The 13,660-nt window shown below is 54.1% G+C and overlaps 1 protein-coding gene across 6 annotated transcripts in view; it reads right to left on the bottom strand.

The window, feature by feature from the left end:
• Positions 1–13,660, bottom strand: part of ZNF710 (zinc finger protein 710) — a 74,786-nt gene that overhangs the window by 7,658 nt on the left and 53,468 nt on the right. For 4 of the 6 annotated variants that reach the window (XM_042235086.1, XM_042235087.2, XM_060401649.1 and 1 more), the window contains exons 2-4: positions 6,282–7,767; positions 2,867–3,058; positions 1,871–2,286 (exon numbers count right to left, since the gene is read on the bottom strand). In XM_042235086.1, coding sequence (XP_042091020.1) covers positions 1,897–2,286; positions 2,867–3,058; positions 6,282–7,739 — 2,040 coding nt within the window. In that variant the 5' untranslated portion in view covers positions 7,740–7,767 and the 3' untranslated portion in view covers positions 1,871–1,896. Of the gene's footprint in view, positions 1–1,870; positions 2,287–2,866; positions 3,059–6,281; positions 7,768–8,644; positions 10,326–13,660 lie in introns of those variants that run through there. The other 2 variants (XM_060401648.1, XM_027957074.3) reach the window with 2 other exon arrangements.

The following is a 13,660-nucleotide window of genomic DNA, read 5'->3' as shown; positions in this document are numbered from 1 at the left end:
TCAGCACTTTAAAACTTCTCTAAGTGATTTCAATGTGTAGCCAAGTTTAAGAACGGTTCTCTAGAGCTTAGATCAGAGGTTCCCAATGTGAGTTTCTTGACCAGTAGCTTCCTTTTGACTTGAGAACTTGGAAATGCAAATGGTCTGACCCCACTCCAGACCTACAGAATGAGAAGCTCTGGGGGCTGGGACTCAGCACTTTAACAAGCCTCCAGTGATTCTCATGCTCCCTGGCTCAAATTTGAAAACCATCACTTCATTCGATGCCTCTCAAGTTTTCCAGTGCAAACAAATCACCAAGGGATCTTTCTGAAATGCAGATCCCGATTCAGCAGGTCTGGGGTGGAGGTGAGTCTGCAGTTCTAGCAAGATCCCAGGTGATGCCAACACTGCTGGTCCTAGAACCACATACTAAGGAAGAAGGTGTAACAGAGCATCTATATGCAGCCAACAGCATTCCATCCTCACTCGGGGAGAATGGAAAACTGAGGACACTCGTTTCTACCAGAAAACCCCAGGCCACTCACTGTTCCAAAGCTAAAGCAGGGTTATTTCCATCATGCCCTAGCATCTGACTGGCTCCTCCTGAGTAACCTCACACAGCAAGTCAACCCACTCAGTGATTGTCGACACACATTCCTAGCTATGCGTCTTGGAAGGAACTCCAGAAAGTCAAACAGCTCCAGACTATACAAGGAACCTTCTGAAAGTGTGGCTGTCTACTCCTTCCTGTAGAATGTCTAAAGTGTCTCCTCCCCATGAGGCCAGAAAGAATAAGGTGCTTCCACTACTGACCAGTGTTGAGGGGAGAGGTCATCACTAACAGGTGGGGATGTTATAACCAACAGCCAATGAAACCTCCGCCAACTGCAGAGGTGAGCAAGTCTCCTGAGTATGTGGGCTGCATTCCTTCCACCAGGCACTAGGAAGAGTGTGACTGACTGTATTACCCTTTTTGCCTTGGCCACTAGGAAGCTTAGGGCTCCCTTCTGCATGCCCACAGAACCTCCCACTTGTACTTGGGATTGTGACTTCCACCTGGCTCTCCCTTATCTTTCAGTTGGCATTTTCCCTTTTGTTACTTTCCTTCCCATCCATTTTTAAACTCATTATCAACTGGGGGGTTTTTCCAGAAACGAATGCCTTTGACCAGTGATTTTTATTTTGGCCAGTCAAATATTAATTCTGTTATTTCACTAACACTTTGCAGATTATCACATTCAATAGTTATACCTGACACACCTATAAAGTCTTCTCCAGCACCGTGAGTTTCATTTTCACTTTGAGTATCCCAATCAAACACTAAGGTGTTTTTTTTTTTGTCTGTTGGTCTAATACATCGTTTGAATCAGAACTATATCCTGAAGAACTATCATCTTCTGAGACACTAGTATTTATGTTGCTTAGACAATCAGAGGAAGTAACTGCATAAAATTCACCGAAAAATTCTTGTTTTACTCAAAATTTCATAATGCGTCATTTTTGAAATTTTATGGTAATAAACTTGCATCTATAATATACACAAGGTTGGAACAAAAATCTAACAGAGCAAAATGTGAATTATGACAGTCATAAGTTGTATAATGAACCCTTGATCAATTTTAAGCTCTAATAACTGCATGGTGACGTTAATTGTATCACTCTCTAAAAACATATTGATATGTCTCCAGTCAATAACGTCTGGGCAATAAAAGACATATTAACACATCTCTGGTCAAATAATGTGTTAAAAATGCCCTGTCTCAGTGATGATCTTGCATGAGGTCCTTAACTTCTCTATCGTTCAGTGCCTGCATCTGTACAACGGTGATAAAAGAGCCAACCTCGCAGTGAGGGTCACATGAGTTAATAAAGGCTTGGCACACAGCACTCAACAAATATTCTTTTTATTATTGTTTATGTGAGCCCACGTAAGTCCTTTGGAGAATACATAAACGTCCCATCGTTATCACGCTGATGGCCCTCCGGGGAGCCCCCTCTCCAGACCTGAGCCCACCCCAGTGAGGTCTCAGGCCTGGCCAGCCTCCCCGCTCCCCTCACTGGACAGGAGGCTCCCGAGTGCGCCATGACAGGACCGCTCCTGCTCCGTCCTCGGCGTGTGGCCCACCCACCTTGGCTGTCCAGGCCGATGTCCATGACGCCGTGCTTGACCTTCATGTGCCGGCTCAGGTTGCCCTTGAGGTTGAACTTGCTGGAACAGTAGGGGCACTTGAAGGGTTTGCTCCCCGCGTGAAGGTGCATGTGGCCCAGCAGGTTGTACATGCGGTTGAAGGACTTCCCGCACACCTGGAACACACCCGGCCCCAGCCCGGCCTCATCAGCCTGGTGGCCTGTCCTCCCCCAGCCCCTAGCCGCTCCCACCTCCATGGCTGGGCCCGAATCGCATCCCCTTTGTCCTTTCCTATGTGACCCCAGAGGCCGAGGACACATTCCCCAAGCCGAGGCTGAGACCCAGGCCTGGGAGCTCCAGCAGCACTGAGTCTCCGGCCTGGGCTCCTTCCCTGAGGCTGCACCGCGACCTTCACCCCCGCCCTCAACTCTCAAAAAGCAACTTCGGGGAATTCCCTGGTGGTCCAATGTTTAGGATTCTACACGTTCACTGCCAAGGGCCTGCGTTCCATCCCTGGCTGGGGAACTAAGATCCCACAAGCCTCAGTGCGGCCAAAGAAAAGCAGCCAATTCAGTAGCTTGTAGGACCTCAACCCTCACCACCTACCCCCCAACCCCCCAGAGCCCAGCAGTTTCAGCCAGCGGGGGTGGGGTGGGGGGAGCGGCTCCCCCTTGCCCAGCCTGGGTCCCGCCTCCTGTGATCACACGCCGGGGCCACCTGTGAGCAAGTCCTGCCCGGGGCCCGCGGGTCTGGTACCTTGCATTTGAACGGCTTCACGGGCGAGTGGACAATCATGTGGGTCTTGAGGGTCTGCTTCTGCACGAAGGTCTTGAAGCAGATGTGGCACTGGTAGGGCCGGACGCTGGTGTGGATCAGCATGTGCCGCTTCATGTTGGCCTGCAGGGTGAACTCCCGGCCGCACACCTCGCACTTGAACTCCTTCACGCCCTGTGGGGAGGCGGGGGGTGGGCGGGAGCCACGGTCAGGACCGCATGATGGACACGGGTTCTGGGAGTGTGTTCGTGCGGACCCGAGCATCAGGGCTTCTGGGAAGTGACTTCCTGTCGTCTGCTGTTTCTTAGTCTCTCAGTCGCGTCTGACTCTTTGCGACCCCATGGTGCCAGTGTCTACGTCTCGGCAGACAGACCGTGTCTCCTGTGTGTGCCGGCCTGACAGTGAAGACGACGCGTGTGGCCACCAGGGGGCCCTGCCCGTGGGGAGCTGACTTCGCGCATGATGTGTGCCCTGCATACACTGAGGCTGATCACGGCAATGTCTGCAGTTTTATCAGCCTTTGAGCTTGATTTTTTTCTTCACAGTATTATTTATTTTTTTTTAAACACTTTGTGGTCTTGTGGGGATTTTAAAGTCTACGAAGAGAGGAGAAAGATGGCAAGCACACAGCACGGGTACTTATCGCTCTCTATTCTCATCACCTAAGCTCCCTGCAGGCATGAATAATCAATCATCTGGTTTTATGGCCAAGGCCAGATTCAGCTTCAGAATCCTGCTTTACAGTCTAGGTGGCTACACCAATTGAATGGAGGAGCACCTGCAGTGAAATCTGCAATCATATCTGCTGCAGCAGAAAAAGTTCCCAAGGGGACTTCCCTGGTAGTCCAGTGGCTAAGACTCATCGCTCCCAATGCAGGGGACCCTGGTTCGATCCCTGGCCAGGGAACTAGATCTTACATGCCATAACTAAGACCCAGTGCAGCCAAATAAATTTTAAAAAGTATATTAAAAAAAAGTTCCCAGGGCTGGGACAGGCTGGATTCTCGGCTTGGGAGGATATTTCTCCCCTACTCACTGCAATGTCCACTGTGAGAGACAAGGACACGAGTTCAACCTGGAGCCTCTCTAAGGCCCCAGGTTGGAGAGTGGTAGCTCTATGCACATGCGTGCTCTATTGGTCAGTCATGTCTGACTCTTTGCGACCCCATGTACTGTACTGTAGCCTGCCAGGCTCCTCTGTCCATAGGACTTTCCAGGCGAGAATACTGGAGCGGGTTGCCATGCTCTTCCCCAGGGGATCTTCCTGACCCAGGGATGGAATCGGAGTTTCTTACGTCTCCTGCATCGTAGGTGGGTTCTTTACCACTAGCGCCACCTGGGAAGCCCCAGCTCCATGCACATTCTGCTTCAAAGTGTGAAGCTGGTTGGACTTGGGTGGAAACCACAGCGCAGGCCAAGTGCCAGAGTGGGATGGTGGGACCCGAGAGGCCTCATTCAGCCTGTCTGGACGTAAAGGCCCCTCAAAGGAGGTGACGCTGGCTGAAAGTCAGGGAGGCTAGCAGCCTGCAGGGAGGGAGGAAGGCAGGGGAGAACTGGTCAAGGTGATGTCTAGAGACACAGCGGACAAGACGGTGTTGCTCTACCATCTGTCTCCACAGGCCACTTTGCCTCATTTCAGAGTATCTGGAACTAGCTGTACTTCTCTATAACAAATATTTTCCCTTATATTCATTCCCTTTTTAAAGCTTTTTTTAAAAAATTTATTTGGCTGTATCGGGTCCATGTTGTAGCACATGGGCTCCAGAGCACACAGGCTCAGTAGCTGTGGCCTGTGGGCTTAGCTGCCCTTTGGCATGTGGCTTCTTAGTTCCCTGACCAGGGATCAAACCTGTGTCCCCTGCATTGGAAAGTGGATTCTTTTTTTTTTTTTTTTTTGGGAAAGTGGATTCTTAACCACTGGACCACCACGGAAGTCCCTCACTCCCTTCTACAGTGAAATATATTTAGTATTTGCTTAAAAGAGAGGCACACGCTTTTGACAGACTCGAGTAATTACGAGAGGCAAGAGGAGCCCTTTGTGTTCTTGAGCATCTCATCTACTTCCCCACGGCATCCTGGCCTCTCTCTGGCCTCGGTCCTCCCAGCTGTGAGATGGAAAAATCAGCAATTCTCCAACTATGCTCCTTGGGTCCTGCAGGGATTCTTCAAACACTTCAGTTCAAATGTTTTAAAATGAATAAAGTTTTACTATTTAGAAAACTGATTTCAGAGCGCCTGAGACACTGGGGCTGAAGCCCCTGCAGAGCTCCAGGCTTGCGGCCCAGCAAGTGCCCCAAAGTGTTTGCTGTTGACCTAAGGGGGCCCCAGGGTGGCAGATGTGTCCCCTCTGCTTACCTGCATCTGAATTGCAGGTGTCAGGATTAGGGAGGAGAAACCACATTCAGAAACATATCTTTGGTTGTAAAAAAACAAAAAATGGTTCATATCTTAAAAAAAAGGAAAAAATCCCCCAAACCGCACACACAAAAACCAAAATCCAAATAAACAAAAACTAATTTCAATTACATCTTTTCCTAACACTCATCAAAATAAAGCAGAGACATCACTTTGCTGACAAAGGTCCATCTAGTCAAAGCTGTGATTTTTCCAGTGGTCATGTATAGTCCCTTAGACAGCAAGGAGATCAAACCAGTCAATCCTAAAAGAAATCAACCCTGAATATTCATTGGAAGGACTGATGCTGAAGCTGAAGCTCCAATGCTTTGGCCACCTGATGCAAAAAACAACTCACTGGAAAAGACCCCGATGACGGGAAACATTGATGGCAAGAGAAGGGGGTGACAGAGGATGAGATGATGGGATGGCATCATTGACTCCATGGGCATGGATCTGAGCAAACTCCGGGAGATGGTGAAGGACTGGGAAGCCTGGCGTGCTGCAGGACATGGGGTGCAAGGAGTTGGACACAACTGAGCAACTGAACAACAACATCAAAATAAATATAACGATAAAAAAAAAAAGAACCATTTGGGAATTCCCTGGTGGTCTGCTGGTTAAGAATCTGCCTGCAATACAGGAGATGCTGGGGACAGGGGTTTAATCCTTGGGTAGGAAGATCCCCTGGAGGAAGAAACTGCAACCCACTCCAGTACTCTTACCTGGAAAATCCCATGGACAGAGGAGCCTGGAGAGCTACAGTCCACGGGGGTTGCAGAGTCGAACACGACTCAAGTGACTGAGCACACAAATATTGAGAAAAGAAAGAAAAGAACATTCACCACCTAAGCGGTCTCATCCAGCACTATGGGAAGCCTTGGATGAAAGCTCGGCAGGAGGAGAGAGCAGAGACTCAGGAGGCCCTGGGTGGTTGTGGCCGGCGGGGAGGTTCCAGGGGCCAGGTCTGGCCAGGGTGCGGGGTGGTGCAAGGCGCCCTTACCTTGTGGGTGAGCGAATGCTGCTTGAGGTGGTGGATCTGGCTGAATTCCATGCCGCACTCGGTGCACACGAAGGGCCGCACGTTCTGGTGCTTGAGCATGTGATTCTGCAGCTGGCTGCGGTAGTGGAAGGACTTGTCGCACTCCAGGCACTGGTAGAGGGTGGGGCCCTGGTGCGAGGCCAGGTGGCGCTTGAGCTGCGTCAGCGTGGAGAAGTCCAGGCCGCACTCGACGCACACGTGGCAGCGGCCGCTCTCGTGCTTCACCTCGTGGGCCTTGAGCTCGCTGGGGTAGGCGAAGCCGCGGCCGCAGAAGTGGCAGCTGTAGGGCTTGACCTCCGAGTGCAGCAGCATGTGGCGCTTGAGGTGGCTGGTCTGCGTGAAGGCCTTCTGGCACACCTGGCACTTGTGTGGCCGGGTGCCCTGGTGCGTCAGCAGGTGCGTCTGCAGGTGGCTGGGCTGCTTGAAGAGCTTGCTGCAGTGCGGGCAGGAGTGCGGCTTGATGCCGTTGTGGCCCAGGATGTGCGTCACCAGGTTGTACTTGGACGTGTAGGACTTCTCGCACATGCGACACTGCCAGCGCTTCTGCCGGTCGCCGGCCTCCACCAGGTACGAGTCGTCGATCTGCACGTTGATGTCCAGCCGGTCCAGCTGGGCCTTCTTGTGGCGCTCCACCGTCGAGCCGGCTGTGTCCGCTTCGAACTCGCCCACCTCCTGCCACACGAAGCCCTGCTCCGGCTTCACGGGCTCCGGGGACTCCATGGTAGGAGGCTCGGGGTCGCTCAGCGGGGGCAGGTGCGGCGGCTCGAAGCTGCACTCCACAGACAGGGCCTCCGGCCTGGGCAGCGCCATGCTGGGCTCGGCAAAGGCATCCCGGGCCGGGTCGGGGAAGTGGGGGTCGAAGGGGGCTACGTCCAGCTCCGGACGCGGGGTGCGGGGCAGGTGTCGCAGCGTCCGGGGCTTGCGGCTGAAGACGCTGAGGTCGATCATCTTGACCGCGCTGCTCTGCACCAGGGCCTCGCAGCCGCCGCTGGCTGCCTCGGCTGGGGCCTCTGCTGGGCCAGCATCCTTGTCATCGCCGCCGGGCACGGACACCTCGTAGACCTCCTCCTCCTCCTCCACCTTCTCAAACTTGACCTTGGGCACCAGGCGCACAGGTGGCCTCGTCTTCCGCCGGGTGTGCTTCTCGAAGGCCGCCTCCACCTCCAGCACCTCCTCCTCGGCCGGCTCCTCCAGGGCCCGCCCGTTGCAGGCCAGCTGGTAGACGTCGGGGCCCGGGGGCCGGGGCTCCCCTATGGCTGCCCCGGACAGCTCCGGCCCCAGGTCCGGGTAGAAGGCTTCGGCGCTTATGGTGGCTCCAAAGAGCTCATTTTCCGAGACCAGGCCCAGCACAGCGGCCTGAGCCAAAGACAGCACCACCACAGCATCAGTCTGTGTCCCTGAGTCCATGAAGCCCTCCATCCCGTGGCGGCTGGCTAGGAGGGCATCGCTGCGGGAAGAGAAGGGAGCATGAGCACCACCAGCTCAAGGCTGCCAGACCGATGACAGACAGACACACGCTCAGCAAGGGCTCGCCCAAGTCTGGGTGTGTCTGTCCCTGATGTCTTTCTATTCCTGTCTTGGGAACAGGGCACAGGGTAATTATGGGGAGCCAGGACACCCTCTGTGTATGTGATCTTTGTTCGCCATGGCCTCCATCTCCCTGTGGGAGTTCTGGGTAAGCCCTGCCCCCTTGCTGGCCTCAGTCTTCCCATCTGTGAAATAGGGAGGCTGGGTTTCCCCAGTGGTACAGGAGTTCCCAAAAGAATCGGATCCAAAATGGCAAACACTAAAGATTCTGCTCTTTTAAAAACTGATGTTAAAAAAACCCATCTTTATTCAAATGAAATATATACCTTGTTCCCACACAATGGCTTTGTGGCCAAGGTATAATTAATTTTACGCTGACCTTGACTGTACAACTGTCACCATTTGCTTAGCCATGTGAATGTGGTGTTTGGGGTTTTTAAATATATTGGGCAAGAACAAGGCAACACATAAAAATAAATTAGGTGCCGAGGCCAAGCTCAGACAGCAGTTACCACCTGTCAGCCCTGATGCTAAATGACTGTGCCTTGCACAACAGGTCATTGCTCTTGATTAGCTAAATGTTGCACATTTAACGACCTAAGTTTACACCGATTAAAATATAGCTTGTGTCTGATATGTACCCTGGAATTTCATGAAAGATCTGATTTGAAAGAAGGAGTCTGTGATGGCTAACAAGCTGGAGAAAACTGACTGAAGTGAATGCTAAAACTAGCTCCCAGCTTCACAGCCATGTTCTCTGATCCAACAGGTGTTTCTACAAAAGCCACTGAGCCCACCTGTCTGGGTCCAAAGCCGGGGCATCAGCTTCCTGCCTTCCTAAGGGATCCGCCACATCAGTGTCCTCTGTGTAGCCCGGCCTTTGCACAGGGTTATCCCACAGGGGTGCCCTTTCCCCAAGCCCACTGAGCTCCTGGCTCCTCCCACCAGCTCCCCAGGCTTCCCTGAAATTCCCCCAGTTCCCAGTGCTTCCCAGCTCTCCCTGGCGGCAGGGATGTGGGAGGGCCTCCTCCCTGGCCTGGGGTCCTCATCAGATTGCACCCTGCTCCCCTGCTCAATGTCTAGCACAGCACAACAGAGGCGCTCCATACAGAAGGGGGAAGATAGGACTGGGGTGGCTCCTGCCTGAGGCTTCCTCCCGGGCCAGGGTCAGGTGCATGGCGGCGGCCCTTCCTCAGGAAGCAGGCTCCCGGCCGGTGTCTCCCTGCCCCCAACAGGCCAGAGGAGCTTCCCCTTCCTGAAGCCGGCTAAAAATAAAATACCCCAGAGAGGAATTTTAGCCTCCTTGAAATGGACACTAAAGATTAAACTATTAAGCTTAAAGCAGGGCTCTCGTGGAAGGGGTAGGATGGAAGGAAAACCTCTGGAATAGGCTGGGGGTTGTGGGGAGGGGGTGGCTAGCCCTGATGGAGAGAGCTCACCCTCCCACCCTGCGTTGGAAAGAACACTCAGCTGGGAGTCAGGCAGCCTGGCCTCAAGTCCCAGCTCTGTCACATAAAAGTGACTAAGCAAAGTCACTTCTGCATCTCAGTCTCCCCATCAAAGAATGGGGGAGGGGGACTTCCCTGGGGGGTCTAGTGGTTAAGACTCCGCATTTCTAATGCAGGGGGGAACCCAACGCAGGGTTTTATCCCTAGTCGGGGAACTCTAAGACCCCCCCATGCTGCCTGGCATGGCCAAAATAAATAAATAAATAAATAAATAAAATTAACTGGACTGCCAGGGAAGTCCTCAAAGAAGCAGACTTTTTGGATGAAAACCACAGACCTGAGAGATCTCTCCATTCTGGGGTCCCAAATTCATCAAAGGTTTGGGTGATTCTACATCAGGCTCTAGAGACTAAGAACTCATTTGATCAGTGCAACAAATAATTTGCCAAGTCCCTGGTCTGGGTTGGGCCCTGTGCTTGGAGATGAAAGGCAACGAGGTCCCCCGTGGTGTCCAGAGGGGACTGCTGTGCCCACTGCAACCCCCCTGCCTCCCCGTGTGGGGAGCCTCACTGCCTCGGAGCACAGCGGCCCATCTGACCCAGCGTCCAGCAGCGCCCAGCAGCAGCCCTCGTGTCAGCTGCGGGCTTGAGAAAACAAGCAGCTCAGCACTTTTTCCAGACTTCCCCAAAGGCAGGGCCAGCAGAGGGGAGGGACTGGCCCTCAGCGGCGGAGCCTGTGCTGGGACTTGGCCTGGATTCCGAATTCAGATCTGGACTTTGCCCCTTTCTGGCTCAGGCTCATCCTGTCATGCCCTGAGCCTCAGTCTCCTCATCTCTGCTGAGAGGGAGGTGAGGTCTGAATCCTGGGGTGCTGAGGACATGAGACGAGTATGTCGGCAGAGATGTCAGTCCCTCCCCGTGCTTTTCTCCCCCTCAAATCCCATCTAATTTATTTTTAATTGGAGGATAATTGCTTTACAATGTTGTGTTGGTTTCTGCCATACAACAACATAGATCAGCCTTAAGTATGCAGAGGTCTCCTCCCTCCCACCTCCCCACCCCATCCCACCCCTCTAGGTAGTCACAGAGCCCCAGGGTTGAGCTCCCTGCATCATATAGCAAATTCCCACTATCTACCTGTTTTACCCATGGGGATGTATATGTTTCCAGGCTGCTCTCTCCAATCATCCCACCCTCTCTCTCCTTTCTACAAGTCTCTATTGCATCTCTTTTGCTGCTCTACAAATATGTGGATCAGTGCTATTTTTCTAGATTCCATATCTCCTTGCTTTTCTCCAGGCCCCAGTCCCTGGCAGCACCCCTCTTCTAGCACCTGAAGGGAATGGGAACAAAGAAACCCATAACACATCCCTCTATTGGCAGATGAGGGCGTCTCAGGTGGTGCAAGTGGTAAAGAACCTGCCTGCCAAACCAGGAGACGTGGGTTCGATCCCTGGGTCAGGAAGATCCCTTGGAAGAGGAAATGACAACTCACTCCATATTCTTGCCTGGAAAATCCATGGATAGAGAAGACTGGAGGGCTACAGTCCATGGGCTCACAGAGTCGGACATGATTGCGCACACACACACTCACTGGCAGATGAGCACCTGCCTGTGGAAGCACGTCTGGGGCGGCCCCCGACGGGGAGGGTGGTCATGTAACATTCCAGCCCTGTTAGGAGGACCTTCTAAGAGCAAAAGGGCCACTCCCAAGGCTCACACCAGGAACCCAGGTGCAAGCTGAACCTGCCCCCGGCCACCGTGCATCCCCCTCCCACAGGGACAGGCTGGTGCTTTATTCTGGGGCTGAGGACTACAGCCCGTGCCTGGGTGTAGAAGGGGACCTGCCCACAGCCCTTGCTCTCAAGGGGTTTGTGCCCAAGTGTGGGGACACAGAGCTGCCAACAACTAACCACAAACGTGGTGATTGAGCGCTCAGCAAGTCCTAGGCAAGCCTTTTAATCCCAAAATCAACCCTGTGGAGATGGGCAGTAGCGGGCACCACACTCCGCGGCCTGGGAATTCGAGGTGTAAGTAGCAAGTTCAAGAGTGCCCTGGCAGGGACTTCCCTGGCAGTCCAGTACTGAAGACTCTGTGCTTCCAATGAAGGGGGCATGGGTTTGATCCCTGGTTGGGGAACTAGAAGACAAAACAGTGCCCCGGCAGCGAGGGCGGCACTGGGTCAGCACCTGGGCCCATCCAGGCTCGGTACCTGCAGCTCCGCCCCGCCATCTGTGCAACCTGGGAGGTCACCTCTTGGCTCTGAGCCCTCCCTCCTCAAGCTCCTGTGAGCCAGCAGGAACGCACAGGCAGACCCAGGACCTGCTCCTGTCTGGCTGGTCCAAGGCTCCAGCTGGACTGGGCTGCCCTTCCAGGCAGCCAGAGCCCCTCTCTCCTTGGGTATCCACTCAGAAAGCACTTCTTTCTGGGAGCCTTGATTGACGTACCTGCCGGTCAGGCCCCTGCTTAACCGACACATATCACTCTGTAAACACAGGCTAAAGGGGCTGAGTGTTCACTGGGGCAGCCAGGCAGGCTGTGTGTGTGTGTGTCTGCGTGTGTGTGTGTGTGTGTAGGAGGAGCTGTGTTTGTTGAGACAGAGGCCCAGAGAAAGAAGAGAGAGGGAATCTAATTCTCCTGCATTTTACACGCGTGTCTGTCCGCCTATCACACATGGGACCGGGGTTGGGAAGCTGGGGGCTTCGCAACGCGGGTGCCATCACTCCTCCTCCTCCTGGGCCATCTTTTTGTGCTTCCCCCGCCCCAGCTCCTTCTCACAGGTCACAGCCCTCCTGTTTTAACATCTTGGCACGGGCTGCCCAGGGCAGGAGGTGCACCCGACCCGTGCGCCAGGGCGGGGTCCCCACACTGCAGGGCCCCTCTTGTCATCAGCCTGGGCCCTCTTGCGGCACGTGGCTTCTCAGGGCAAGGCCTCTCTCCTAGCCCTTGTGCTGTGGGCTCAGAACAAAAGCTCTCTACAGTGTCCCGGAGAAAGGGGAACTCAGACCGCCCTGGGCTCCGCACTGCCTGGGCTGTGAGATGAAGGGCCACCGGGGGAGGGGATGCGGCTCAGCCTCCTACCAGGACACCCTGGTCCCCGGGGTGGAGAGAAAGGGAATGGAAAAGGCAGGGAGACAGAGGAAATAGAATCACTGCTTAATTGTAGTGTGAAGACCTGCAAGGGGAATTGCGGGGAGGGGGGGCCACAGCAGAGAGAGGGGGAGAGAGACAGGGAAGGAGGGAGAGGCTGCGGAGGCCAAGAAACAAAAGCAGGGGAGGGGAGGGGAAGGAGGTGCCTGCAGAGGGGGAGGGGACTGTGCCAGTGACACCAGAAGCCCAGGGCTGTCCTATTTCCCAGGGCTTAGCATCACCCCCTCCCAGGCCAGCCCCTGGGGAAAGACACAATCTCATTTCCGGAGGCCCAGCAGGAGGCCTCCCCAGCCCCAGCAGGGCCCCAGCAGGGCCCCAGCAGGGCCCCCAGAGCTCTCACTGCTGCTTCATCTATTGCTGTGCTAAGGTCCCTGTAAAACACTGACACAAGCTTGTCAAATGCATTAATGAGTGACTTGCTCGGTGACCCTGGACAAAGTCACCCGGTCCCTCGGGGCCTCAGTTTCCTCATCTGTAAAATGGGCACAAGCAGCTTCTTGGAACCTTGAGGGCGGGTTAATCCTTGGCTTACCTGCCTGCCTTCTGGGGTCCCCTCCCCAAGACGGGAGCCCACTTCTCAGCCACGCTGCTTTAAAAGCTCCTTTCCTCTCATGGAGACCCCCACCTTCATGCACCAGGGGAGGGTCACGGAGCTCAGGGCCACCAATGTCCCTGGGAACCAGACAGTGGGGCAGAGCAGTTGAGGCCTGGTCTTGCTTGGGGCTGGCAACACAGGAGTCATTTGAAAAGGAAGAACCAACAAGACTTTGTGACCATCTGGCTATTCTTTGCCTTACTCTTGCCACCAGGACATCTCAAAAACCAACTGAAGACACAGGAATGCTCCGGGGCTTTTGCCCAGTCTTGGGACGTCACCCAGTACCCTGTGATCTATTACCCTCAGGATGACTTTTGAGGGTCTGCTCCCTGACACAGGCCCCACAGAGCCCTGGGCTCCTGCTGGGGAGACAGGTTCATCCCTTCGGTACTGCAGCTGAATCACTGACTCAACACACCGGCCAGGCGCTGGGTGCCATTCTTGGTTGTAAAGATATAGTTGTTGCTGTTGTTGTTCAGTTCCTAAGTGGTGTCCGACTCTGTGCGACCCATGGACTGCAGCCCGCCAGGCTCCTCTGTTCATGGAATTCTCCAGGCAGGAATACTGGAGTGGGTTGCCATTCCCTTCTCCAGGGGATCTTCCTGACCCACAGACTGA

Source organism: Ovis aries, chromosome 18, assembly GCF_016772045.2.
Source record: "Ovis aries strain OAR_USU_Benz2616 breed Rambouillet chromosome 18, ARS-UI_Ramb_v3.0, whole genome shotgun sequence".
Lineage (NCBI taxonomy): Eukaryota > Metazoa > Chordata > Mammalia > Artiodactyla > Bovidae > Ovis > Ovis aries.
The sequence above is the reverse complement of the archived record's forward strand: the minus strand, read 5'-3'. Positions and strand labels throughout refer to the sequence as shown.